At 36.5% G+C, this 26,846-nt stretch overlaps 1 protein-coding gene across 1 annotated transcript in view; it reads left to right on the top strand.

The window, feature by feature from the left end:
* The window catches only part of CNTN3 (contactin 3), a 249,938-nt gene that overhangs the window by 186,127 nt on the left and 36,965 nt on the right, over positions 1-26,846 (top strand). The window contains exons 12-15 of the mRNA XM_049640891.1: positions 513-688; positions 25,420-25,537; positions 26,386-26,544; positions 26,644-26,793. Of these exons, the coding sequence (XP_049496848.1) occupies positions 513-688; positions 25,420-25,537; positions 26,386-26,544; positions 26,644-26,793 (603 nt within the window). The remainder of the gene's footprint in view (positions 1-512; positions 689-25,419; positions 25,538-26,385; positions 26,545-26,643; positions 26,794-26,846) is intronic.

Raw genomic sequence — 26,846 nt, 5'->3', positions numbered from 1 at the left:
TTAATGATAGGAAGAAAGAAATGCACATGTGGACATTTGGGGAAAAACAGGCATTTAATTAGCATTTTAACTTAGTATCCCTCTTACAGTACCTGTTCTGGATGTCTTTTGTGTGGCCTTTCAAATGTTTGAGTGTATTTAAATTTTGGTAGTAATGCATTTGAGTCATTCAAAGTTAGTGAAAATTCAGTGGTTTCTCTTTCTACCCCTATATTTCACAAAGCAGTAAAACTAAGTTAAAATTGATTTTGTAGTAGTATTAGAACCTTGTTTACAGGTGACTTTAATTTTTAAACTGATGTATCCTATAAATTCAAATTTCCTAATTCTTTTAACAAGAATTTGTGGATCCAAAGAAATACATTACAAATCTGCATAAAAATGTCTATATTAATGTTGAAGACTTTCAATTATGCACACTACATGTTAGGTTAGCAATCAGCTTGTGAAAATGCTTTCATCAAAATAAAAACACTACAATTTTATTTAAAACTTTATTGTTCCCTTAACAGAACCAACGAGAATAACTTTGGCACCATCCAACATGGATGTCTCTGTTGGCGAAAGTGTCATTTTGCCGTGCCAAGTGCAACATGATCCCTTGCTAGACATCATGTTTACCTGGTATTTCAATGGAGCCCTCACAGATTTTAAGAAAGATGGATCTCACTTTGAGAAAGTTGGTGGGGTAAGTTGTGCCACTTCCTTCCTGATGTTTCTATCACCTGTGGCTGTGTCCCATCATCCCTAAAAGAACACCTGGCACATATGTGATGCTTGAGAATGTTTGCACTGTGAGTAAATCTTCATTCCCAGTTCTGTTGTGATCTAATTTTATTATTGTAGTTACCAGAAAGCAAACACAGTGACTTCTACCTGTGAATTATAATTTTAATTAAAAGTGATATTTGTTGTATTTATATTAAATACTTAATTATACATATCACCATGAAAATTTGGTCACTAGCACCCTATGGAAGAAGAAAGTTTTCTTATAAGCTGTTGACTTTCAACTTGCCATATATATTATGAAGTTGAACCAAGTCACATTTACTCAGTGCCTCCTTTGTATCAAGCCAGGAGCTTTATCCACGTTGATCCTTGAAATCACTCTGGGCATTAGCAGTGAGGATTTTCATTTCACAGATGCACACACTAAGGATTTGAAAAGCTTATTAACTTTCCTGGGGTCACTGTGCTAGACACTATGGAACCTAGATTCAAGCCTAAATCTGTATGTGCCCAAAACACAAATATTTTCTTACGTTCCACTCTTTCTCCTCATTTGTGATGGTTCTATCTCAGAAATAATTACAGATTTCAAGGAAGAACTGATACTTTGAGGAGAACTGTTAAGAAGTGACTCGGTGCTGGGGTGCCTAGGTGGCTCAGTTGGTTAAGCATCTGACTCTTGATTTCGGCTAAGGTCATGATCTCACGGTTCACGAGTTGGAGCCCTACATCGGGCTCTGTGCTGACATCCTCCTTGGGATTTTCTCTCTCCCTCTCTCTCTGCCCCTGCCCTGCTCTCTCTCTCTCAAAAATAAATAAATAAACTTTAAAAAATAAAAAGAAGTGACCACAGTGTTTGGTGGGCCACACAAACTAAGAGCAGACCCTCCCCCTCCCCTCCAGCTGGGCATATGTCTGTGAATCCAGAATCACAAGGCCAGTTGCCCTTGGAGGCCTCTTCATTTTGACTCAGGGAGAGCTTCATTCTGTTTGGCTAAGACGTCAATGGTATATAGTAGAGTTCAAGTTTTGTCCTTTGAATTAAAAACAAAAATGACACAATGGACAACTCAGCTGTATTCTTTTGACAAAGATTTTATTTTTTATTAAATGTAGATACACATACAGACAGGTGTAACAATGCATTAGTACTGTGTGCAACTTAAAAGGGTAATGTTATGACTTCAATTGTTTGCCAGCCCCCAGAAAAGATTAAGTCCTGAAGTCTAATTGTGAAATAATAAAATATATTGGTTACTGCCCCTAGTTTCTGCCACAGAGCTCCTAAAACCCTTGGAATTTCGTGGGTGATAGGAAGTTTTTTGTTCTAATGAGGTGACTCTTGTGAACTGCTGAACAGCGTGAGGATGAAGGCTGGTCACCAGAAAAACCATGATTAGAAGCTTGCAAGTTTTAGCTCTATCACTCGTCCTCTGACAAGGGAAGAGGAGCTAGAGATTGAGTTCATAATTGATCAGGCCTACTGTGATAAAGCTTCTACAAAAATCCCAAAAGTGTGGAGTTTTGTAAGTTTCTGGTGTGGTAAACACATCTACCTGCCAGGAGGGTGGCACCCTTCAAATCCCCTGGGACAGAAGATCCTGCACTCAGGACCCTCCTGAACATCATCCTATGAACCTCTTTATCTGGCTGTTCATCTGCACCCTTTCTTACATATATATCCTTTACAATAAACAGATATATGTAGATAAATCTTTCCCTGAGTTTGGAGAGCTGTACTAGCAAATAATTGAACCCAAGCAGAGCGCCATGGGAACCCCGATTTACAGCTAGTTGATCAGAAGATTAGGTAAGTGTCTGAGACTTGTGATTGGTGTCTAAATGGTGGCCAGTCCTCTGGGACTCAGCTCTTAACTCATGGGATCCAGTGCCAACTCCAGGCAGATAGCATCAGAACTGAATTATAAGGCATCCAACTTGTGTCCAAGGATTGCTTGGTGTGGAGAACCCACACACACGGTGTCAGAAGTGTTGTGCTGTGTTCTAAGTACGAGTGTGGTAGTTGACAGTAAACGAGGTGCAGAAAATATATTTCTTTACACCAGTACCTCAGAAGGTGACTTTATTTGAATTATGGCTGTTGCAGATACATTTAGTTAAGTTGTAGTGTTGTCCTACCAGAGTAGAATGGACCCGATATGGGCCCGATATGACTGATGTCCTTATAAGAAGAAGATTTGATGAAGGGGATAAAGAGGTACAAGCTTGAAATTAGAAAATAAGTAAGTCGTGGGGACGAAAAATCCAGTGTAGGGGAATAGAGTCAATAATATTATAATAACTTTGTATGGTTACAGAAGCTAACTACACTTATTGTGGTGAGCATTTTGTAATGTATATAACTGGAGAATCGCTATGTTGTACACCTGAAACTAATATTATATTGTATGTCAACTCTACCTCAATGAAAAAAAAAATTTAAGAGGGAAGTTTGGACACAAACATAGGGAGAACACCACGTAAAGACACAGACACAGGGCTCCTGGGTGACTCAGTCGGTTGTGTCCGACTTCTGCTCAAGTCATGATCTCGTGGTTTGTGAGTTCAAGCCCTGCGTGGGGCTCTGTGCTGACAGCTCAGAGCCTGGAGCCTGTTTCAGATTCGATGTGTGTCTCTCTCTACCCCTCCCCCACTTGCGTGCGCGCACGCGCTCTCTCTCTCTCTCTCTCTCTCTGTCTTAAAATAAATAAATACAATTAGAAAAAAAAAAAAAAAGACACAGACACAGAGGGGAAGGGCCAGTGTGAAGATGCAGGCAGAAATTAAAGCTATCTTTCCATAGGCCAAGGAATGCCTAGAGCTTCCAGAAGTTCAGACGGGACAAGGAAGGGTCCTATCCTAGAGATTTTAGAAAGGGAGCTTGATTTCAGACTTTTGGCCTCAAGAACTGTAAAGGGAATAAAGTTCTGTTGTTTAAAGCTGCCCAGTTTGTGTCACTTAGTTACAGCAGCCCTAGTAAACATTGCAGATGGTTTCTTACAAGAAATAAAAAAGTGGTGATGTTTAGATACCAGCCGCAGTTATGTGCAGTTTCATTGCCTTTTCTATTTTCTCTTACCTGGCTTATTCCATTTTAGAAGTTCTGGTTTCTCTAATTATTCTGACCAATTCAAGGCCTGGGAGGACTTCACCAGTGGCTACAACTTACTAGCATTTCTTTCACCATTACTTTAAATACCCTTTTTAAAAAAAAAAAAAAAAGTCACAAATTTCTTCTGTCGCAGTAAGAAAAGGCGTATGCCAGTATTCTCAGGCAACTCTATTCCATGCTTAGTGTTCGTCCTTTCCCTGAGGGAAGGCAAAGGAAAAGAGAAAAGACTAGAATGTTACCTTCATAAAGTCCCATTATCAATTCTGGAAAAAGCTTCTTTTCTAACTCAGCTCTTGTCCTAACCTTAGTTCTTAGATTTGAAACATTAGTTACCTTTGCTGTCTAGTGTAGATAACGGTGTTTGTGATTTACCTGGATTTTAAATTGTTGATGGTGTTTTATTGCATAGAGTGTCCTCTATTTTCACTAATGCTAAAGAAATAACGAGAGACTAAAAGCCCAAAGTAATTTGATTTTAATATTCATCAAACATTCTTGAGGAAGTGCTCACTTCGGACTGAGCCAGATGACTGCTTTCTGTAAGAGGAGCTTGGAGTTAAGAATATTTGAGGTTTTAATGTAATTTACCTGTTCTTAGTTGAATGATAGGGCCCACATCAGGTATAAAATCATCTGTTTACAAGAGTCAGGTATCTAAAACATGACATTTCATAAATTAATGCTACCGCCTGCCAAATCTGTTCTTTTTCTAGCATGCTAGTTCATGGCCTATGAATTTTTTTATGGACTTATGCCATTAGTAACTTAATATTCTCCCATCAGTATAAAACAGTAAGCCATACAAGATGACATTACGCTTAAGCACAGGCAATTAAGTAAATTGGTTTTCTGTTGCATGAGAAGGGAATCACACAACAACTCTTGTCCTCTGATTATAAATTCATCGCAGCTTTCACATTAACCTGGAGAGTCTGCTTCTCTTTATCCAGTATGTTCATGGATATATCACCTGTTTTGAAAAGCAGCAAAGTGTGAGTCAGGAAGTTGCAGAAAAAGGTAGATGGTAAGAACGATATTTTTTTTTAATTTTTTTTATCATTTAAACAAATTTTTAATGTTTATTTATATGTTTAGAGAGAGAGTGTGTGAGCAGGAAGGGGCAGAGAGACAGAGACACAGAATCTGAAGCAGGCTCCAGGGTCTGAGCTGCCAGCACAGAGCCCGATGTGGGGCTCGAACCTGTAAGCTATGAGATCATGACCTGAGCCAAAGTCAGATGCTTAACTGACTGAGCCACCCAGGCACCCCTAAGAACCATATCTTTAAAGGGGGAGGCATAGTTTAGAAAATGGAAGAGGGGCAGGTGGGTGGTTCAGTTGGTTAAGCGTCTGACTTCAGCTGGGGGTCATGATCTCATGGTTCCCAGGTTCAAACCCCATGTCAGGCTTTGTGCTGACAGCTCAGATCCTGGAGCCTGTTCCTGATTCTGTGTCTCCCTCTCTCTCCCTCCCCTGCTTGTGCTCCCTCTCTGTCTCTCAAAAGTAAATAAATAAACACTAAAAACATTTTTTAAAAAAATGGAAAATCCACTAAAAGTTCTTAACTGATTCAGCCAGTTGTCATTGGGACTATACAACAGGGTATTATTGGACCATACCTTGAGTATTCAATACTCATTCATTTATTGTAAAAAACACATACCTTTGGGACAAATCTATAAGCTCAGAAAACTCTAACAATTTAGATCAGATACATTGTGTAGGGTTGAACATCCTGCCAATCACAGGCTTCTGCGTGGTTATACATTCAGAAAAGCTTGTTAAACCAAGTGATTAAACCAAATTGGCATATCACGGGACGAGGTATGGATCCAAAGACAAGCTTCGGCCTGTGCCTGTGGGACAAACCAAAGTTGTATAAATAAATGAGCAGTAAAAAAATGCCACTTAAGCCCACTATTTGCCATGCAAATCTGAAGTGTAGGCACAGTGTGGTGTGACTGGGAAAAACAACCCAGTTGTGTTCAGATACATATGAGTTTTAGGTTCTGTGGCTACTAGATGATGCCATCAGTGAGTCACTTAACATTTTGTCCCTCATTTTCTGGTCTCTTCTCACATCAGTTTTTAGTATATGCTGTGTTCACTCCCACCATGAGAGTTCACAGACAGTGGTCTCTTCCTGGAACACTGTTCTCTCCCCATTTCCCTATGTCTACATATCTTTATACATTATTTCTATGTATGTAAGAAGGTGTATATTCATGTGTATACACTTTTTTTTCATATATATGCAGCTATAAGAAGAGACATGGACTCAGCAGTATGTGTACAATAACATTTTGTTATAATCCTGTTTAACTGACATAATTCCACACCATACACTCAGTCAAAATATAAAATAAATAAAATAAAATAAAATAAAATAAAATAAAATAAAATAAAATAAAATAAAATAGAAAGCAGAGAGATTCCATCCTTCACCCCAGTAAAACATCTTTCTCTACTTTTAAATATACCATAGCTTCCCCTAACAGGATAAAAGAGATAATAGCCCAACGTTCAAGAAAAACAAAAGAACATTACTACCTGGGACCTTAGTATCTGGGGCATGGCAATTTAAGTATAATTTTAAGAACATTCAAGGACAATTCTGACTTGCCTAATAAGTTACCTTTTGGACTTAGATATATGATATGGAGGGGGTGCTCACTATAAATAGAAATTTTCAAACCAAAACACAGCAAGGGTTCAGTGTATATTGTAATGGATGTTTCAATGGATATGCTTTGATAAGCTCGATGTGATGCAGGTGCTTTAGAAATGAAGAATGTATAGAGCCAAGCTGTACAGCTTTACAAACATTTTGTGGAATTGGATCTATGATGAATTAGAATGTGTGTGGATAAAAGTCACTGGAAGCAATAAGAGGTTTAGTGTTGACAACCAGTCTGCCATTCACTTGAGTGGCTGACTTCAGTGTGATTTATCTGTCACAGCCCGGACTCACTCTTGTTACGGCAGCAGTCATGAGCGTCGAGACTTGATGCATTTTCCAGCTCTTGGTGGTAGAAAAAAATATCCGTGAAAGTAACCCTTTGTGTGTCATAATACAGTGTGGTCACTGGAAATTGATTTGTGTCATGAAATTATCAGGATATGAGGACTCAAAGTTTGAAAACAGCAGTTCTTTTATAATACAAAACTATGTTTTAAAAAAGGTACGTATGCATATATATGTTCATCGTAAATACAGATCTCAGCCAAAGCACTTATTCCAAACACTAATTGCAGTGACACTCTGAGTTTTTAGGCACCCCCCACTTGGAGTGTCCTATAAATTTTATATATTGTCCAAATTCAAAATGTCTCCTGACTTGGAAGGATCATTAAGAGAATATACTCAGGAGGGGTGCCTGGGTGGCTCAGTCGGTTGAGCGGTCAACTTCAGCTCAAGTCATGATCTCACGGTTCCTGAGTTTGAGCCCCACATCGGGCTCTCTGCTGTCAGTGCACAGCCCACATTGGATCTTCTGTTCCCCCCTCTCTCTCTCCACCTCCCCTGCTTGCTCTCTCTCTCTCTCTCTCAAAAATAAACACTTAAAAAAAAAGATAATATACTCAGGAAGGAGTCTATAAAACTGGGATTAGAACAGAGAAATCACTCTTACTCATCTTGAACACTTCCCTGAAATCCGTCTCCTCCCACAGTGCTGCTCAGGGATGAATAACAAGATTCTACAATGCTTCTAGGAAAAAGGGAGAGGCACAAAATAAACTCAAGAGGTTGAGTTTATTTCCCTAACTCATCATTTACTCAACCAGGCATATAGAGTCTCAGTTTCTACTTACAGTGTGATTGGCACCCCAGGGGTGTGTTCGTCAAGTAAAATGTTTATTAGGATGAATGGTCCAAATCCACCCCTAGTGGAAACCCTGTACGATTTAAATTTATAAGAACACTGGTGGAAGTCAAATCAAGTAACATGTTGCTTGAGCTAAAACCCATAAAAATATCGGAGTTACAACAACGAAGGCTATAAATAAAAGGATATCAGTGAAAAGATATGCAAATATTTATCTGTCAAATGCAACAAGAAAGAGAACCAAGTGTGATTTTGTGAAAGTCATAATTGAAGGCAAATCTCAAGAGTAAGGAGGATAAATATATTTTGAAAAAAAATTGCTCTGTAAGGAAGGTATAATAATCACAAACTATAATACTGTAAATAATGTACCATTAAAATATATCAAGTCAAAAGCAAAGAGAAAAATGAGAAACAAAATTGGTGTGTAGTCTGAGAGTGCTTCTTCTAACTGCCAACAGATCAATTTGCCAAAATTAGAAAAAGAATCTTTTGATGCTATATTATAATGGAAGAAACAGATACATATGAAAAATTCACCATACAAATGGAAAATACACATTTCTTTTCATTCTTTTCACACCCTTGTAGAATTTAGGGAAAAAATAGCAAAACTATTGTATACAAAGGAGATAGAAAAACAAAAGGGATAGATAGAATGTCAAAAAGTAATGGATAAGCTATAGAATATATCCGTGAAGAATAAAGATACAGCTAAAATTAGAAATGAGAAAGATTATAACAGATCAGAAAGAAATATCTTAAAACAGAGCATTCCATGTTCAACTTGTATGTATTTAATGGAATCCAATTAAATGGAAAGTTTATAGGAAAATATAAATGATCAAAATTAACAAGAATTAGAAAACCTAAGTATATCCATTAATATAAAAACATGTAAATCAAGAACCATCACCAGCCACCCCCTCACTAAAAATAAAATGATTTTAGGGCCTGATAATTTTTTAATGTCTATTTATTTTTATTTTGTGTGTGTGTGTGTGTGAGAGAGAGAGAGAGAGAGAGAGAGAGAGAGAGTGTGTGTGTGTGTGTGTGTGTGTGTGTGTGTGTGGAAGGAAGGGAAGGGCAGAGAGAGAGAGAGAGGGAGGGAGAGAGTCCCAAGCAAGTTCCACGCTGTCAGCACTGAGCTGGACACAAGGCTCCATCCCAGGCACCATGAGATCATGACCTGAACTGAAATCAAGAATCAGACACTCGGGGTGCCTGGGTGGCTCAGTCGGATGAGCGTCCGACTTTGGCTCAGGTCATGATTTCGCGGTCTGTGAGTTTGAGCCCCGTGTTGGGCTCTGTGCTGACAGCTCAGAGCCTGGAGCCTGCTTCGGATTCTGTGCCTCCTTCTCTCTCTGCCCCTCCCCCGCTCACGCTCTGTCTCTCTCTCTCTCTCTCTCTGTCAAGAATAAACATTAAAAATAATAATAATAATAAAAGAATCAGACATTCAATGGACTGAGCCACTCAGATGCCCCTGGGGCTGGAAAATTATACTGGTAATTTTTCTCAAGTATTCAGGAAACAGATAAATATTCTGTTATATAAACTATTTGACAACATAAAAATTTAAAAATCTTTTCAATTTATTTTGTGAAGCTAACATACTCCTAATAACAAAACCTGGCAAGATAGCAAATAATTTGTAGATATAAATTAATTTTGTGAATATAGTATGAAAACCTAAATGAAATTGTATCAAACCAGACTGAACATTATATTAAAACAATAATAATAATAACCTTTGTAAACTACATGGGGATATTCTAGCCAAGGTGCATGCATCATATCAGTAGAACTAATAAAATAGACCACACTATTTTTAATAGGTACCTAGAAGACATGCAATAAAATTAATGACCTATTACAGACACAGAAAAATACTTCCTCCGCATCCCAAAAGTGTCCTTAAAGAGAAATACTAGGAATACTTTTATTTAAATCAGCAACAAGAAAGGAAACGCACAAATACCATTATTTTAAAATCATTTGGAAATGTTTGGACCAATGCAATAAAGTATGGTCAGGAATAAATGATTTAACTCTGAAAATAAGGAAACAAAGATACCATTATTTGAGGACAAAATGATATTCAGGCTACTCAAGATCCAATAGTGTCAACTCTAAATTTTAAAAAATTAATCAGAGTTAAGTCTACTACTTAGATACAAGGTAAATTTACAAAAAGTAATAGCTTTCTTATGTACCAACAGTAACCAATAAGAAAGTATAATAGGACAAAAAACTCCCTCAAAAGATAAGATACATGTTGGGGCGCCTGACTGGCTCAGTCGGTTAAGCATCCGACTTCAGCTCAGGTCATGATCTCGTGGTTTGTGAGTTTGAGCCCCGCATTGGGCTCTGTGCTGACAGCTTGGAGCCTGGAGCCTGCTTTGGATTCTGTGTCTCCCTCTCTCTGGTCCTTCCCCTCTCGAGCTCTGTCTGTCTCTCTCTCTCAAAAATAAATAAACATTTTAAAAAATAATAAAAGATAAGATATATGTTAAGATAAGATACACATTGGTCTGCAAGACCTAAATAAAGAAAACTACAATACCGTCTTAATAGGAAAGGAGAGATGGATGGGTGGCTGAAGGGAGAGAGGAAGGAATGGATGGATGGGGAGAATGACAGGGAAAGAATCATCATAATTCACTGCTCCTGTATGAAATAAAGCAGCTATGTATTGTGAGCCTTTTAATTTTTCTTAGATTTTTCAATGGTGTTAAATAACTAACAATCAGATTCCAGTTGAAGTAATTCTGAGAGTGTTTAGAGTAAGAAACTAGGTAAGGAAGAGAATAGCTAATAGTGTTTTGAAGCAATAATAGTGAAGCCTTGTCAATAATTCTCAGAAAGTTTTCTGAGGATATTTGCTCAGGTAAGGAATTGCTGGATCTGATTCGAATTATATAGTTTCATCATTAAAAAACCTGAACTCAGAATTGCAACTTCTAAAACCGATTTCATTCCCTTATGAAATGTTGATCTTTATCTCTCTTTGCCTCAGTTTATTATCTGTAAAACTGAGGTGATAATAGTACATTATTCAGAGGTACTACACACGCACATGCACAAACACACACACACACACACACACACACACACACACACACACATATGGTACTTAGAATAGCACATGTTCTTGTTCTTGTTATTGTTATGACTATTACTACTATTAGCAGTAATGGTAGCGTTGTTTCTAAATTGTTCTCCAGGAAAGGGGCAGGAATTTATGTTTCTATCAGCAGAACCTAAGGGTGTCTGTTCCCCAAATCCTTTCCCACACCTGCTTTTTCCTCTTAAGTTTTATTTGTTTGTTTGTTTGTTTGTTTGTTTATTTATTTATTTATTTATTTTTGTGCCAAACAGATAATTGAGAAGTGATATCTCATTATTCCCAATTCTTATTTCTCAGATCGGTAATGAGACTGAGAATCTTTCTATGTGCTTATTAGTATTTTGGATATTAAAGAAGAATTTAGAATTATATCTGACTCCCCCAATCGCTTCTCAGACTTTTGGCTAAGATCGAGTGTATATCTGTCTCCCGCAAATCCAGTTGGAGACTTAGTACTTACTCTTGTGAGATGGAAGATTACTTCTGAAGGAAAAAGAGAGAAAAAATTATCTTTTTATACCAGAATACCTTGTATTCTAAAACATTTCTATAATTGCTTATTTGTTCCAGGCATTTTGTTATGTTGATTCTTTCAGATTTTCTACATACACAATTATGTCATCTGAGAAAAAAAAGACCATTTATTTTATTTTTTCTTCCCAATATGTATACCCTTTATTCCTTTTTCTTTTTTTTTGTCTTCTTGTATTACTAGGATTTTTAGAACAGTGTTGAAGAGTAATGATGAAAACAAATATCTTTGCCTTGTTTTTGATCTTAGCAGGAAAGCTTCAAGTTTCTGACCATTAATTATGATGTTAGTTGTAGGTATTTTCTAGATGTTTTTTAATCAAGTTGAAGAAATTTCCCCATTCTTTGTTGAATATATCCAATGAAAGGTTATGATTCAGAATACATAAAGAAATTATAAAACTCAACACCAAAGACAAGAATAATTTGATTTAGAATGGGCAGAAGAAATGAATAGACATTTTCCCAAAGATGTTTCCTTATCAGATTCTTGATGTGATGGATTACATTAAGTGACTTTCCACGTTTTTTTTTTTTTTTTTTTTTTTTTTTTTATTTATTTTTGGGACAGAGAGAGACAGAGCATGAACGGGGGAGGGGCAGAGAGAGAGGGAGACACAGAATCGGAAACAGGCTCCAGGCTCCGAGCCATCAGCCCAGAGCCTGACGCGGGGCTCGAACTCACGGACCGCGAGATCGTGACCTGGCTGAAGTCGGACGCTTAACCGACTGCGCCACCCAGGCGCCCCTAGTGACTTTCAAATACTAAACCAGTCCTTCCTAACTGAGAGAAATCCTGCTTGGTTGTGTTGTATAAATTTTTATACATTATTGGATTTGATTTGCTAATACTTTGTTGCGGATGTTTGTATTGATGTTTATGAGAGATACTGGTCTGTAGTTTTCTTTTCTTGCAGTGTCTTTGTATGATTTCAGTATTAATTAGGGTAATATTGGCTTCATAAAATGATTTGGCACATATTCCCTTAGCTTTTATCTCTGGTAAGAGATTATAAAATTGGTATAATTTCCTCCTTAAACGATTGGTAGAATCTTCCAATAAACCCATCTGGGCCTTTTGCTTTCTTTTTGGGAGAGTTATTAATTATTGATTCAATTTGTTTAACAGTATAATTCTATTGAGACTATTTCTTCATGTATGTGTTTTGGCAGATTGTAACTTTCAGAGAATTGGCCCATTTCATCTCAGCAATCATATTGGTGAACATAGAATTGCTCGTTGTTTAATGTTCATAGAATCCATCGTGGTATCTTTTTTTTTTTTTTTTTGTAATTTGTGTTTTCTCTTTCTTTCCTTAATTAGCCTAACCAGAGGTTGATCAATTTTATCGATCTTTTCAAAGAATCAGTTCCTGATTTCATTAATTTTCTCTATTTATTCCCTGTTAACAATTTCACTGATTTTTAATTTTATTATTCCTTTTCAGCTGCTTACTTTTGATTTGTCTCTCTTTTTAAATTTTTTTTAATGTCTATTTATTTTTGAGAGAGAGCGTGAGTGGGGAAAGGGTAGAGAGAGAGACACACACAGAATCCTAAACAGGCTTCAGGCTCTGAGCTGTCAGCACAGAGCCCGATGCGGAGCTCAAACCCATGAACCGTGACATCATGACCTGAGCCAAAGTTGAATGCTTAACCCGACTGAACCACCCAGGCACCCAAATTGTCTTTTTTAAATAGTTTCTTAAGATTGAAACTTAGAGTATTGATTTTATATCTTTTTTCTTTTCTAATATATGCATTCAGTGCTGGAAATTTCCCTCTTAAGTATTGCTGTCTGTACATCCCACACATTTTTTTGATGTTATATTTTCATTTATATTTAGTTCAAAATATTTCTAAATCTGTGTTGAGGTTTTGTTCTTTGACCTACATGTTTTTTAGAAGTGTGCTGTTTAATATCAAATATTTGGGGAGTTTCAGATCTCTTCATCTATCTTTCTGCTATCAATTTCTACTTTAATTCCATGATGTTCTGAAAGCAGACATTGCAGAATATCTTTCCTTTCAGATTTGTTAAGGTGTGTTTTATGGCTCATTATGTGGTCTTTCTTGGTAAATGTTCTATGTGAGCTTAAATAGAATGTATAATCTGCTATTTTTGGATGAAGTAGTCTATAGATATCAATCATATCCAGTTGATTGATAGTGCTGTTCATTCAACTATGTTCTTACTGCATTTCTACTTGTTGGATCTGTTCATTTGATAGATGGATTTTAAGTTTTAAAGCTCTAATGGTGGATTGATCTATTTCTCCTTACAGTTTTTATCAGTTTTTTCCTTTATGTATTTTGGTTCTTTCTTGTTAGGTGTATACATTAATGGTTGTTATGTCTTGAAATATTGACCATTCTATCATTAGCTAATGCCTCTCTCTGTCCTTGGTAACTTTTCTTATCTTAAAGTCATTTCTGTTTGAAATTAATATAGCTACTCCCACTTCTTTGTAAAAAAATTAGTATTAGCATGGCATATTTTTTCCATCCATTTATTTTAATCTAGATGTGTCTTTATACTTAAGTGGGTTTCTTATAGACAAGATATAGTTGGCTCTTGCTTTTTAATTCACTCTGATAATATCCATCTTTTGCTTGAGATATTTAGACCATTGATTTTTTTTTATTATTTTTTTAAAATTTGCTTTAATGTTTGTTTATTTTTGAGAGAGAGAGAGAAAGAGAGAGAGAGAGACAGAGAGAGAGAGAGAGAGAAGCAGAGTGTGGTGGAGCAGGGACAGAGAGAGAAGGAGACAAAAAATCTGAAGCAGGCTCCAGGCTCTGAGCTCTCAGCACAGAGCCCAATGTGGGGCTCTAAATTACAACTCACGAGATCATGATGTGAGCCGAAGGTGGACACTTAACCAACTGAGCCACCAGGTGCCCCTAGACCAGTGACATTTAAGGAGATTATTAATATAGTTGGATTAGTAGCTGTCATATTTCTTCCATTTGCTATTTGTTGCCCTTGTTCTTTGTTTTTGTTTTTATCTTTCACTGTTTTTTCTGCCTTTTGTTGTTTTAATGGAGCATTTTATGCTCACTTAGGACTCCACTCTCTCTCCCTTTTTAGTATATCAATGACAATATTTTTAAGTAGTTATCCTAAAGTATGAGGTATGTATTTACAACGAATCCAACTCCACTTTCAAAAAACCCAAACCAACTTCAATGGTAGTGCAAGTACCTAATAATAACAAAATATTCCTAATTCTTTCCTCCTACCCCTTATATCATTGCTGTCTTTCATTTCACTTATACATATGTGTATATTTATATATCAAATTAAATTCACTTTTGATCATAGTATTTTGAACAAAGTGTTAACTATTAGATCTATGAAGAACAAACAATAAAATCTTTATTTTGCATTGACTTATTTATTCTCTGATGCTCTTCTTTTCTTTATGTAAATCTAAATTCCTGACCTATATCATTTTCCTTCTCTCTGTAGGATTTCTTTTAACATGTCTTACAATGCAGGTTACTGGCAACCGATTTCCTTAATATTTTTTTATTGCCTCAGTAAGTGTATATTTCTCTTTTTACTTTTCAGGGTATTGAACTCTAGGTTGGTGGGTTTCTTCTTTCAGCACTAAATATTTCATTCCATATGTTTTCTTGGTTCGTTTTTGAGGAGACATTGGATGTAACTCTTTTTTTCTTTCTCCAGGTTAAGTGCTTTTTTTCCTCAGGAATTTTTCAAGATTCTCCTTGTGTTTTTTGAGGTTTGAATGTGATAATGCCTACGTGTAGTTTTTGTGGCATTTAACCTGCTTAGTTTTCTGTGAGCTTATTGGACCTGAGGTTTGGTATCTGATATTAATTTGGGGAAATTCTAAGTCATTTTTGCTTCAGATATTACTTCTGTTCCCATTCTCTCTTTTACCTCCTTCTGATATCCCTATTAAATGTATATTATACCTTTGTAGTTATCCTACATTTCTTGAATATTTTATTCTTTTTTTCAGTCTTTTTCTCTTTGATTTTCAGTATTGGAAAATTTAATTGTCATATCCTCAAGCTCAGAGATTGTTTTTTCAGCCATGTCTACTCTATTTCTGATCCCATGAAATCATTCGTTACCATATTTTTGATCTTTGGTGTTTCTGTTTTATTTCTTAGAATTTCCCTTTCTCTGCTTACATTGTCCATCTGTTTTGCATATTGTCTGCTTTTTCCATTAAATCCGTTATCCTATTAATCACAATTCTTTTTAAATTCTTTGTCTGATAATTCCAACATTCCTGCCATACATGGTGCCTCCTCTGATGCTTATTCAATCTCTTCAAACTATGTTTTTTGCCTTTTAATGTGCTTTGTCATTTTTTGTTGAACGGCAGACATGATGTGCTAGACAGACATGGGGCAGTAAATTGGTCACTACTAATGTGGTATAAGGTGTGGGACGAGGGAACGCATTCTTTAGTCCTCTGATTAGGTCTCATTCTTTGGGTCAGCCTGTTCTCCTGGACTGTGAACTTCTCAGTGCTTCATGTTCCCCTTCACCCATTTGGTGAGATGTCTGCAGGGCTCAGATTTTGTCTGTTTTCCTTCCCCCATGTTGAAGGCTAGAGAGAGCTGGATTTGGGTATTCCCTTTCCCTCAGAAGTATTTATCTCTGATAAAAACCCCAGCAGGTTAGTCTCTGATAAAATAGTTTCTCCTGAAAGCAAGCCTTGTTAAGAACAGAATGTTCTTATTTCAAAATGCTACATGGTTTCTATTCCTTTCCCCTGCCAGAAACACAGGGGGATTTTTCTCTGCTATTCACTGTGAGAACCTGATAGAGCTCCTGGAGGTACAGCTCACAGAAACGTAGGGAACCACCTATGACTACGTTCCCTAGAGTTGTAGCTCTCCGGCTTGTCCACACTGACCCTCCAGCAATTCATAAATTACAGTTCAGGTTTGTCTACCCCAGTACTAGCTCCTGGGGCACTTCCTACTCATGGGTTTCAGCTCCAATAAATTAGGATCCTCAGGATTTACATGTGGTTTTTTCCAGTTTGGGAGACAGTGATTTCCTCTATGACCTCAGTCTTAGATGTACCACATCTAAGAAGAGTTGTTGATTTTTCAGTTCATTCAATTTTTTACTTGCTTTTAGGACAAAGTGTGATGGTAAACTGCTTATACACTGAAAACCGAAAGTCAGGGTGGCTGGCCCATTCTTTAATTGGGTTATTTGCCTTTTTATTATTGAGTTGTAATTGTTCATGCTGGCTTAGAGTTTATGTCCCAATTTCAGAAAGAAAATCATTCTACTTTGCAAGGCATGACATTTAATTATACCATTTAATTGATCTGAAACTAAATAAGAAAGTGAAGAATAAATGTTTCATTTGGGGCAATTTAAAATTTTAGACTCAAAAATCAGGATTTTAGGTGTTCTTTTATTGCCATAAACACTCTGATTTTTTACGCTGTTTTTCTTATACAGAGTCTAAAATTTTAGATCACCATCTTTACCAGAAAAATAGCCTAACAATAGTCATATTTGACTTCAAACCTAGTCTCTCATACTTAATCTTCTTCAGTAAGACTTTGAGGTGAAAAATCTACACTTCTGAGGTGTCAGGAATACTGTTGAAACATACCGGTCTGCTATTATAATAAACATAGGGAGCTATCTTTCCCAGCATTTCTCCTGGGAGAGGACATAATTGTATTCTCTGTGAGTGCTTAGGCGTCCTTTTTCTGGCTCACACATAATCTACTGACATGAAAGGAAGGGTGTCTAGACAAGGGCTGTTGTTGTTAACTTATTTTGAGTCATCAGTACAGCCCCTCAAAACAACCCTGTAAGGATAAATTTTGGTGAATAATTACCCCATACTCACTGTTCTCGCTCCCTCAGATCTCTTGATGGGAGGAACCCAAGGAAAAGGCAGAGGATGAAGGAACCATTTTAGATATAGTGCATATAGGTTGGCTGCCCAAAAAGGAGGCAGTATTTGTAGGTACAGAGAGATCTGGAGGAGTGTAGCCAGTCGTGTTTGCAAAGTTGGCTATAACAACATCCCATATTCAACATCTTCTTTCAGTATGACTTGAGACCCTTCCCCATTGAGTGGTAAAATCTATGACTTTCCCCTTAAAACCTACTCCTCTATGACTTCCTTGAGCAATAAAGAACAGCAGGAGTGACGCTATGTGATTTCTACGGCTAGCTCATAAAAATGCATGCATTTCTATCTTGTTCCATCAGCACCATTTCTCTTGGAATCCAGCCACCATAATATGAGGAAGCCCAAGCACACTGTGGAGAGGTCTACCTCAAGAGGAACTAAAGTCCCCAGTCCACAGGTATGGCTGAATTCCCAGCCAACAGCCCACCTCAACTTGCCAAACATGTAAATGGGCTTGCCAGTCCCCTGCCAGCCACCTCAGCTGATGAGATTTATAACAGAGATGACTTTCCCCACTGATCCCTGTTTAAATGACATATTCTAGAGCAGAATAAATGATCACTGTTATTGTAAGCCATTAAATTTTGAGTAATTTATTACATAGCAATAGTAATTGAAGCTAGAAGTAAAAATACATTTGACACACTCGGTCAAGGTTTCATGAAACAATTACTTTTTATTCCTTTGTATGAGTAGATTCCTGTTCTTATATACTAGTCTTTTTATTCTACAATGGATGAATCTACTATCTCTAAATTTTAAGCTCTGATACAAGGATTTAAAAAGAGAGAGAGATTTGATCCACAAGTTAAATTTTCACTCAGGGTAGCCTCTCATGATGTGAAATGCTTTCATGCTATGTCAGAATGAACCCCTAAATCCAAAGGAATACTTGGGCTTTATGCTGTTGGCATGGAGTCTGCTTGGGAGTACCTCTCACTCCCTCTCTCTCTCTGCCCCTCCTCTGCTTGTGCTCTCTCTCAAAATAAATAAATAAACTTAATTTTTTTAGAAAAAAAGGAATCCTGGAATGATTCATGTTGACAAATAGTAAATTTTTGTATGAATCTATAGAAATTTAATCAACGTGTTGAATTATTTCAGTATCTACTGTCTTTTTTTTAATTATGGTGAACATACCAAGGCAGTCTGATTACAAGGAAATAAGCCTTGTCATTGACCTCTAGTACCTGTTTTATAAATACTGGTTTTCTCACCCATGCGCTGTTCTCAACTTATGAGCCCATCAGTAAACAGCCTAACTTCATGCTTTTCTCATGCAATTATTAGTTGCAGAATTTTAGAGTTAGGGAAAGACATGAGTGATTATTTAGAACGTTTTAGTTGTAAATGAAGTGAAGATGAAGAATGGAAATGTTAGGAGGTATCAAGATTGTTAACCCTGACTACACTTTAGAATCAGATAAAGGGTCTCCATTTCCTAGTCCATTCCGATTTGATTGTTCTGGAATGTGGCCCAGGCATTTCTGGTATTTTTTAAAACACTCTTCAGATGAGTTTACTGTACAGCCAGCATTGAGCACTGCTGGATTTAGTGAACTGGAGAGCCCCATGTTTTGCAAAGCACAGACCATGTACTCATAGGCCATATATAACAAGGTAGAATGTGAGAGATCTATTATGTTTTTAATTGTCTTTCAATCATTAGGTTAAATCAAGGAGAATGGTTCAGTATGATGTTCAGTTTGTCACTAACGATTCTCTAATACTTGCTAAAGTCCCCTTTTAATTAAAAGAGCAAAGGTCTCAGTCTCAGAGATTTTGAAAGTGTCCGGCTAATACCCATGTACATTATTGTGGACAGTGTGTCCTTTGTGCTGTTTTCTACTCACCGTATTCATTTTGGCAGGTAATGATTATTTTGGTCAGCAGTTTTCTGTTTAAGATGAAAACATACATTTTCCATATCAATTTCCATATAAATGTAAGCTTAAGAAAGTTTATAATTTTAAGAAAAAAGTAAGGAGCATTTGGTACTAGGATACAGGAAACCAAATTGTGGAGGTGTGACTCTAGTGAATGAAGTCACTAGAAAACATTGAGTTAAAATTACTATGGGAACAAAGAGTAAGCATCCTGAAATCACGGATGCTTAGTTAGGTCCTCCATCAACACACCGCCCTCCAGAAAAAAAGTGTCCCATATTGTTAATATGAACTTGATTTGCAGTAGAAAAGCTGATACCTTACAGCAAACGAGCACTTGACATGACCTAAAATATGCATGAAGTGCCTTTGCCTGAGTTTTTGTCATCTTTTATGTGTCACTCTTCCAAAAACCATTATGATGGAAGAAGCTGGAGCTCTCAATCCAGTAAGGGAACAATTATTCCAAATTGTTGGTATAAAAGAAAATAAAGTAAATTTTGATATGAACAGACAACACATTTTCTGCCTTTAGTATCATCTGTTCAGACAGCTAGGCTTCAGAAAACTTCCAAGGAAGATGTTAATCAGTCAACAAACTAAGACTGTTAGTGTTAGGACCTGTTTTTCCGGTCTCAGGACTGCTAATTATTTTTCCTCCTTGCCTGAACAGTGTACATCTGAAATGGAAGTGACCTTACTGCAGCTGTTTTGGATTGATGGTGGGGGCACGTTGTAATTTGGTTGGTCAGACATTCATGTCTACCAACAATTCCTTCAGGGACCTTCACAGAGGAAAACACCACCCAGGTTCCAAAAGGAACGAGCAGGTTTGACTGTTTTCAAGGCACCTGCATATGATTTACATGCAGTGTCAGGATTTGGAAGGCAACCCAGCGATAGGATGAATGATTAACATTGGAATCTATGCAATAACAGGCCGTGTAAAGCGACAAAAAGGAGGTGGATCACTTATTCGACCTCGCCTTCCAAATAGCCGTCAAAGGCTTTTTTCCCCCGTAAACTGGAAAATTATGCTTCTCGGCAGTCCAGCAGCAGCATTTACATTCAGAGTGCTTACTAGGAAATTAGTTTTTGCTGATAATTTGTTATATTAAAGTTTATGCTACATTTGCACTGTTCAAGAGGTTTCCTGAGTTCTAAGGTTTATTTTATACCTTGATTTTTAGCATATGGTAGATATCACAGTGTACTTTCAGCCAACCTATAATTATTAATGATCTGTCTGCTTATTTGTTTTTGCCTGGCATGGGTTATCACATCATGTAGTAGTTTTTTCAGAGCAGAGCACTCTTTAAATTACATCAAAAATTCCATTAGCATCATCACCTAAGAAAATATAGGGAAAAGTTAATAAGCTCCTCTTCTATATTTCATGCACCCTGAATTTTCCCTTAGCATTTATTTCAAAGATGATTTGGCTTATAAATCCATTTACTGTTTATACCTGTAACCTGTTCTAGATGTAATTTTTTTCTAGGGGACATCTACATGATTAGATGAACAAATAATTGGATAATCAAGTAAATCTAGCAAAGCCTTAAATTTTTTTTTAAATAGAAAACACTTAAAATTTCATTGTCATCAAGGTGTAAATATGAACCTGAAACTATCAGCAATGAGCTTTAAGTTTTCTGGGGACAAATCAACAATTTGTGGACTAACTATACCCCTGATATCCTCTCTCCCCTGTACTCCTAAATAGTCTATGTTCTCACTTGCCTTAGCATTTTTGTATATGTTTAAGTGCCTTTTTCTTAACCCTCTTTTTCTAGGTAGCTTGTACTCGTATTGCAAATATCAGTTCAACTATCAATTCACCAAAACTCCAGAAAATCATAGATACCTCTATGTCTCGAGCTTGCGTTATTACTTTGTAATTTTACATTGGTATGTTGTAGTCATTTGATTAATGACTGTCTTTCAACTGCAAACTCCATGAACATATGGACAGTTATTTTTTTCACTGTTGTATCCCTCGTGACTGAAGTACAGGAGGATGCTTAATCAGTAGTTTTGAGTAAATTATCTTATTTTTAAAAGATAGGGCATTTCAGAAAATCTACAATTCATATAACTTAGTGAAATGTCTCCTGCTTTTCAGAGTCCTGTAAGTGATTAGAATAGGCCTGTCCCATTAGTAAAGGCTCCATTTCTGAGTAAATCTCTGATCAATGGCACTGAAAAGGGAAAGACTGAGAATTGCACTGCTGTGCTTTGAGAGGGAGATCTAAGGGAAGTAGGGATGGGGAGATTTTTTTAAAAATGAAGCTTTGACTCTGCATCTGTCCAATTCTGGTCCACTGTATTTGAAGGAAGAGGAGAAAAGGGTGAGTTCAGGAAAACAATACAAAGAAATACTAACAGACTAATTTAATAGAAAACAAGCTACAAGCTATTTTTTTTTTATTTAGATTCAAGTTAGGTAACATACAGTTTAGTGTTGGTTTCATGAGTAGAATGTGTTGATTCCTAACTTACATATAACATCCAGTGCTCATCCCGTGCTCATCCCAACAAGTGCCCTCCTTAATACCCATCACTCATTTAGCCCAGCCCCCCACCCATTCCCCTCCAGAAAACTTCTGTTGGTTCTCCGTATTTAAGAATCTCTTATGGTTTGCCTCCCTCTTTGTTTTTTATCTTTTTTTTTCTTCCCTTCCCCTATGCTCATCTGTTTCTTAAATTCCACATATGAGTGAAATCATATGGTATATGTCTTCTTCTGACTGTTTTACTAAGCGTAATACACTCTGGTTCCATCTGCGTGGTGCAAATAGCAAACTTTCATTCTTGTTGATTGCCAAGTAATATTCCATTGTATGGATGTATGTGTGTATGTATATGTATATGTATATGTATATGTATACGTATATGTAAGTGTATATATATATATATATGTATATATATATATATATACATATATATATATATGCCACATTTTCTTTATCCATTCATCAGTCCAAGCTATTTTTTATTCAAAGAATTAATAGTGTTCCTAAGAATGTGCTTGATGATTTTAATGTTCCTAAGTTGTTTCATTTGAATCTAAATATATCTAAGTAATGGATGACATTTTATTGATAAATATGTTAAGAAAATAATCTAGTGAGTACTGCTTTGCCATATTTTGACAACTTTTTTCAGTTTTCTTGAGTACTACTTTACTAATTTTCCTGGTGTTTTTCTGGACATACCTCTTCTCTCACCTTTATCACAGTCAGTCAGCAATCAACTATATTGTAACCAAGAGCAATGAAAAACTGATGAGGACAAGAACTGGTTTGACATAAGTGAAACTTCCCTTGGGAATTTTCTTTTCCTTTTTTATCTTTTTGCAATGTCAGAATATTCAATTACATCTTGATAAGAAATTATAGGATGTTCTAATTGGCACAATTACTTACATTATTATTATCAAATATTTCATTCTTGTGAAAGAAATTGGAGTTTAGAATTAGAATCATGTTATTTTACAACTTCAGCCTATGCCCCTTTTTAATGTGGAGCATATAAACATATAGTCTTATGTAGTAATGACTGAATTTTGAGAGCTATTATATTCGACCAAAAAAATGCACAGATCATAAGTGTATAACTCAATGACTTTTTACAAAATGAGCACACTCAGGTAACCAACACTGAAATCGGGAAACAGCATGACCCATATCCTAGAAATCTTCATGGTGCTACCCATCCTTTGAAAGAAAACCACAATCTACATCTGTGATACGACAGATTACTATAATGTTATCTCTTCTGATTTATGTCTTTGATGCTGAGACTCAGCCATGTTGACGTATGTAGTTATGGTTCATTCATTTTCATGGTCTAATAGTATTTCCTTAAGTGAGTGTTCCACTACTTATTTATTGTGATGGACATTAAGTTGTTTGTATAGTTTATCTCTTATGGACAGTGCTGCTACACACGTTTTTGTAAATGTCTTTGATGAGCATAGGCATACATCTCTGTAAGGTTTATACGTACGAATGGAATTCTTGGGTCATAGATTATGCTTATGTCCTGCCTTGGTGGATACTTCTAGTTTTCCAGAATGGTTGTACTAATCATCATGAGTTCCAGTTCCTCCCAAATCCTCAGCAGGGCTTGGAATTTTCTATCTCATTAATTCTAAAGTTATCTACAAATGGTCTGTGGCATGTAATTTAGTTTAACTTTCAATACATAACTTTTCTATATTTATGAAAATAATTTGTTTCACATGTATATATCTGTTACCCTGGCATGGGTTTACATTCTAGAGAGCAGAGACCATGTATTAGATACTTTGCTATCCTTGAGTGAACCTAACATGGCAAACATTCAATGAACTTTTGTTAAGATGAATCTTAATTCTCTGTACTGATCCATTAAAAAAATAGAGTAAGAGAGAAGAAACAGTTGAAGAGGAACAATACAAATATGCTTTATTGAGAGAGACAGAAATTAAAGAGAGCAGCCATCTTAAATTTTGCTAAATTTTCCATTTACGTATTCATCCGCTCAACTTTATGTTAGTGCTGGAAAAAAGTCACTGGTTCCTGCTGTCTACACCTCTCAGTTAATTGCTTCCTTTTTCCACTCTACATTGTAAAAAGATAATTAAAAATTCTATTTTCCCTGATGGTGAGCCCAACTACATTTCTTCAGGAAGATGATTTGGTTTTGACATAAGCAAACTAATTATTTCTTTCTTCACCCATTCATACCATAAGTGAAAAGAAATGACAAGTCAATATCTGTCTCTTCCTTACTCTTTCAACAGATACAAACAGCAAGTGTGCCTAAAAGATGTATTTATATGTCTAAGGGCATAAAGAAAGTCCAGTTACAATTTTCTTTTACCGAACTGCTTTCAAAATAAGCAAATAAACATAAGCAAGAATAAGAACTGACCTAATGCCTTGATGGAATTTAATAGTAACGGTTCTTACTTCCCTGAAAATAAGAGATTTCTATAGAAATGATAATCAACCTCCTGTGAGTGTATGGAGCTCATAAAACCTGAAGAGTTTCTAAAGGTCAGCAAGCATTGAAAGTTTTGTCCTGGGGATAAATTTCTAAATAACCCTGAGGAGAAAGAGAGGGAGGGAAAGAAAAAAGTTCAACTTGAAAGTAAAATGTGCAAACTTAACAGTTTTTGGATTATCACTTAATTACAGCCATCAATCACCTCACATCTGCTTTCTCCCAGTACTCAAGAAATTCAGGCTAAAGCCACAGAATCTGACCAACAGAGAATATATAGCCCATTAAGAATCCAAAGGATAGGAAGCAATATTTGAGGAATTACCCTGTAGGAGATCTTAGGAAATTACCTAGAAGCACAGTAGTGGAATCCATCTTTTAAAAAATACTAGGAAAACTTAAGAGTAAAACTGTCCTTTTAATTAATACGATAAACACTATTGCTTCCTCTTATGTACCAGTTTAGAGATTTTTCAGTAAGTGATCATGTTCAAAGAGCTTTGCTTGCCAAATCATTTTATTTTAATCCATATTTTTACTAATGCGTGCAACTGGCCTGCAGTAAATACTTTTATGAACATGATTTTATATTCTTTTAAAATGAGGACATTTGAAGTTGAGCTTTTAGAAATGCATTTGCTCCATTAATTGGTGCTAGAGGATGCCAGCAAATGTCTTTATGGACAGCTGTTATTTTTCAGGTTTAAAGTGTTTTAATTTCTTCTTATTGAGGGGTTCATACTGACTGTTCCTAAATTCTGTATTGAAAGAATTAAATGGCTTTAGGCTTTTTAAGCTCCAATGTGTTCAGAAAAGTGTTTCAACCACGGTAATCCTCTTGTCCTGCTGTATTTATCTCCCACCAGATACCTAAATGCTTCTCTCCTCTTCTCAGGCAGATAATTGCAGAGAGGTTGGAATCAGAGAGAAGAGTTGAGCCGGTGCTGAGCTGTGGATATAAAAAGAAGTGTCATCCTAGTGGATGGAAGTAAATAGACTCTGAGGCCGTAATCTCTGCCCTTATTTACTTTTGAAGCCATAAATGCCCAGAAGGAAGCTTGTCATTTATTTAGATACAGAAATCTATATCTGCAATCACATATGGTTTTTAACATGTTTTTATTTCCATACATTCCATTGTAGCAATCTACAGTCTTGAACCACCTTGGTCTTCTCTCTAAATATGGGTTTCATCTCCATGGTGTTGTTGGCTACAGCCTTCAAGACTGTGTGTGTTTTCAAAATGACAGTGTGTTCCTTACCTGTTTTTTTCCCAACAGAGTTCATCTGGAGATTTAATGATCAGAAACATTCAGCTGAAACACAGTGGAAAATATGTGTGTATGGTGCAGACGGGGGTGGACAGTGTTTCATCTGCCGCCGACCTCATAGTAAGAGGTAGATATGAATGCCTCAGTGGTTTTTTGTTTGTTTGTTTGTTTGTTTGTTTGTTTTACATCTCCACTAATAATTTCATACTGGAGGAAAAACCATGAGACCACATATGAGCATGTGAGTTATGTTATTGATTTGATCCCCCCCCAAATAGTCTATAGAGGATGTGACAATACGGATGGATGCTAATTCAACAAAATAAATATCTCAGCTCTGCCCTTCAAATAGCTCTCACTGTAATAAGCATTTCACAGCTGCTGCCAAGCTGATGTGTTTTTGAGCATGTCATTAATACAGCGACAGTGTTTAATATGAAAGGGAATAGTGATAGTATATATATGACAACTTCCAGAACACCAGGATCATCCAGAATGCCTGAGAGAATTTGCCAATCCGAGCTACTGTCCATGGTACTGCTTTGCTACTGGGCTGAAAAAAGGACCAGAGGACATGATAGAATAAAACAACTCCAGACAGCAAGCTAGGAACTACAGATGTGCATCAGTAAATTAAAAGAAAAGAAATCATGCCAAAAGTAAAAGATGCAGAATTTGGAAAGGTGCAGTAATCCTACTGAACAGAGGCCTCAAACAGCGGGTGTCATTTGCAGGCCTAGAATACCATGATTTTGAAATTACTGACTCACATCCAGATTGAATATCTAAAAGCAGAAATGTCAAAAAGAAAAAGTGGTTATTGTATTGCTAGGCAGATGCCCTTCTTCCCAAGTAGTTTTGAAATTAGAATCAGTTGTAGGTATTGAATGGATCATGTCACACATTCTTCACTTTGGTATAAAAGATGACATTTATGGAATTACTACCGAGTGTTTGCATTTTTGTCTTCCTTAGGTTCACCTGGACCACCAGAAAATGTGAAGGTAGATGAAATTACAGATACAACAGCCCAACTCTCTTGGAAAGAAGGTACAGATAACCATAGCCCAGTTATATCCTATTCTGTCCAGGCGAGGACGCCTTTCTCCGTGGGTTGGCAAACTGCCACAACAGGTAAAAGAAGAGAGTCAAATGCCATTGGTACATATAAATGGATTTTAAGTCAGCACCAAGACATGCAGACTGTCACTTCTCTGATATATTCCTTTTTAGTGCCTGAAATCATTGATGGGAAAACACACACAGCTACTGTAGTCGAGTTAAATCCATGGGTGGAATATGAATTTCGGGTTGTAGCCAGCAACAAAATTGGAGGTGGAGAACCCAGTTTGCCCTCAGAAAAAGTAAGAACTGAAGAGGCAGGTTAGTGTTTTTGTTTTCTGAATCAAATGGGTTAATAGGGTGTGTATGTCCAT

Source organism: Panthera uncia, chromosome A2 (genome assembly GCF_023721935.1).
Source record: "Panthera uncia isolate 11264 chromosome A2, Puncia_PCG_1.0, whole genome shotgun sequence".
NCBI lineage: Eukaryota > Metazoa > Chordata > Mammalia > Carnivora > Felidae > Panthera > Panthera uncia.
Note: the sequence above shows the minus strand (reverse complement) of the source record. Positions and strands in the feature narration are given on the sequence as shown.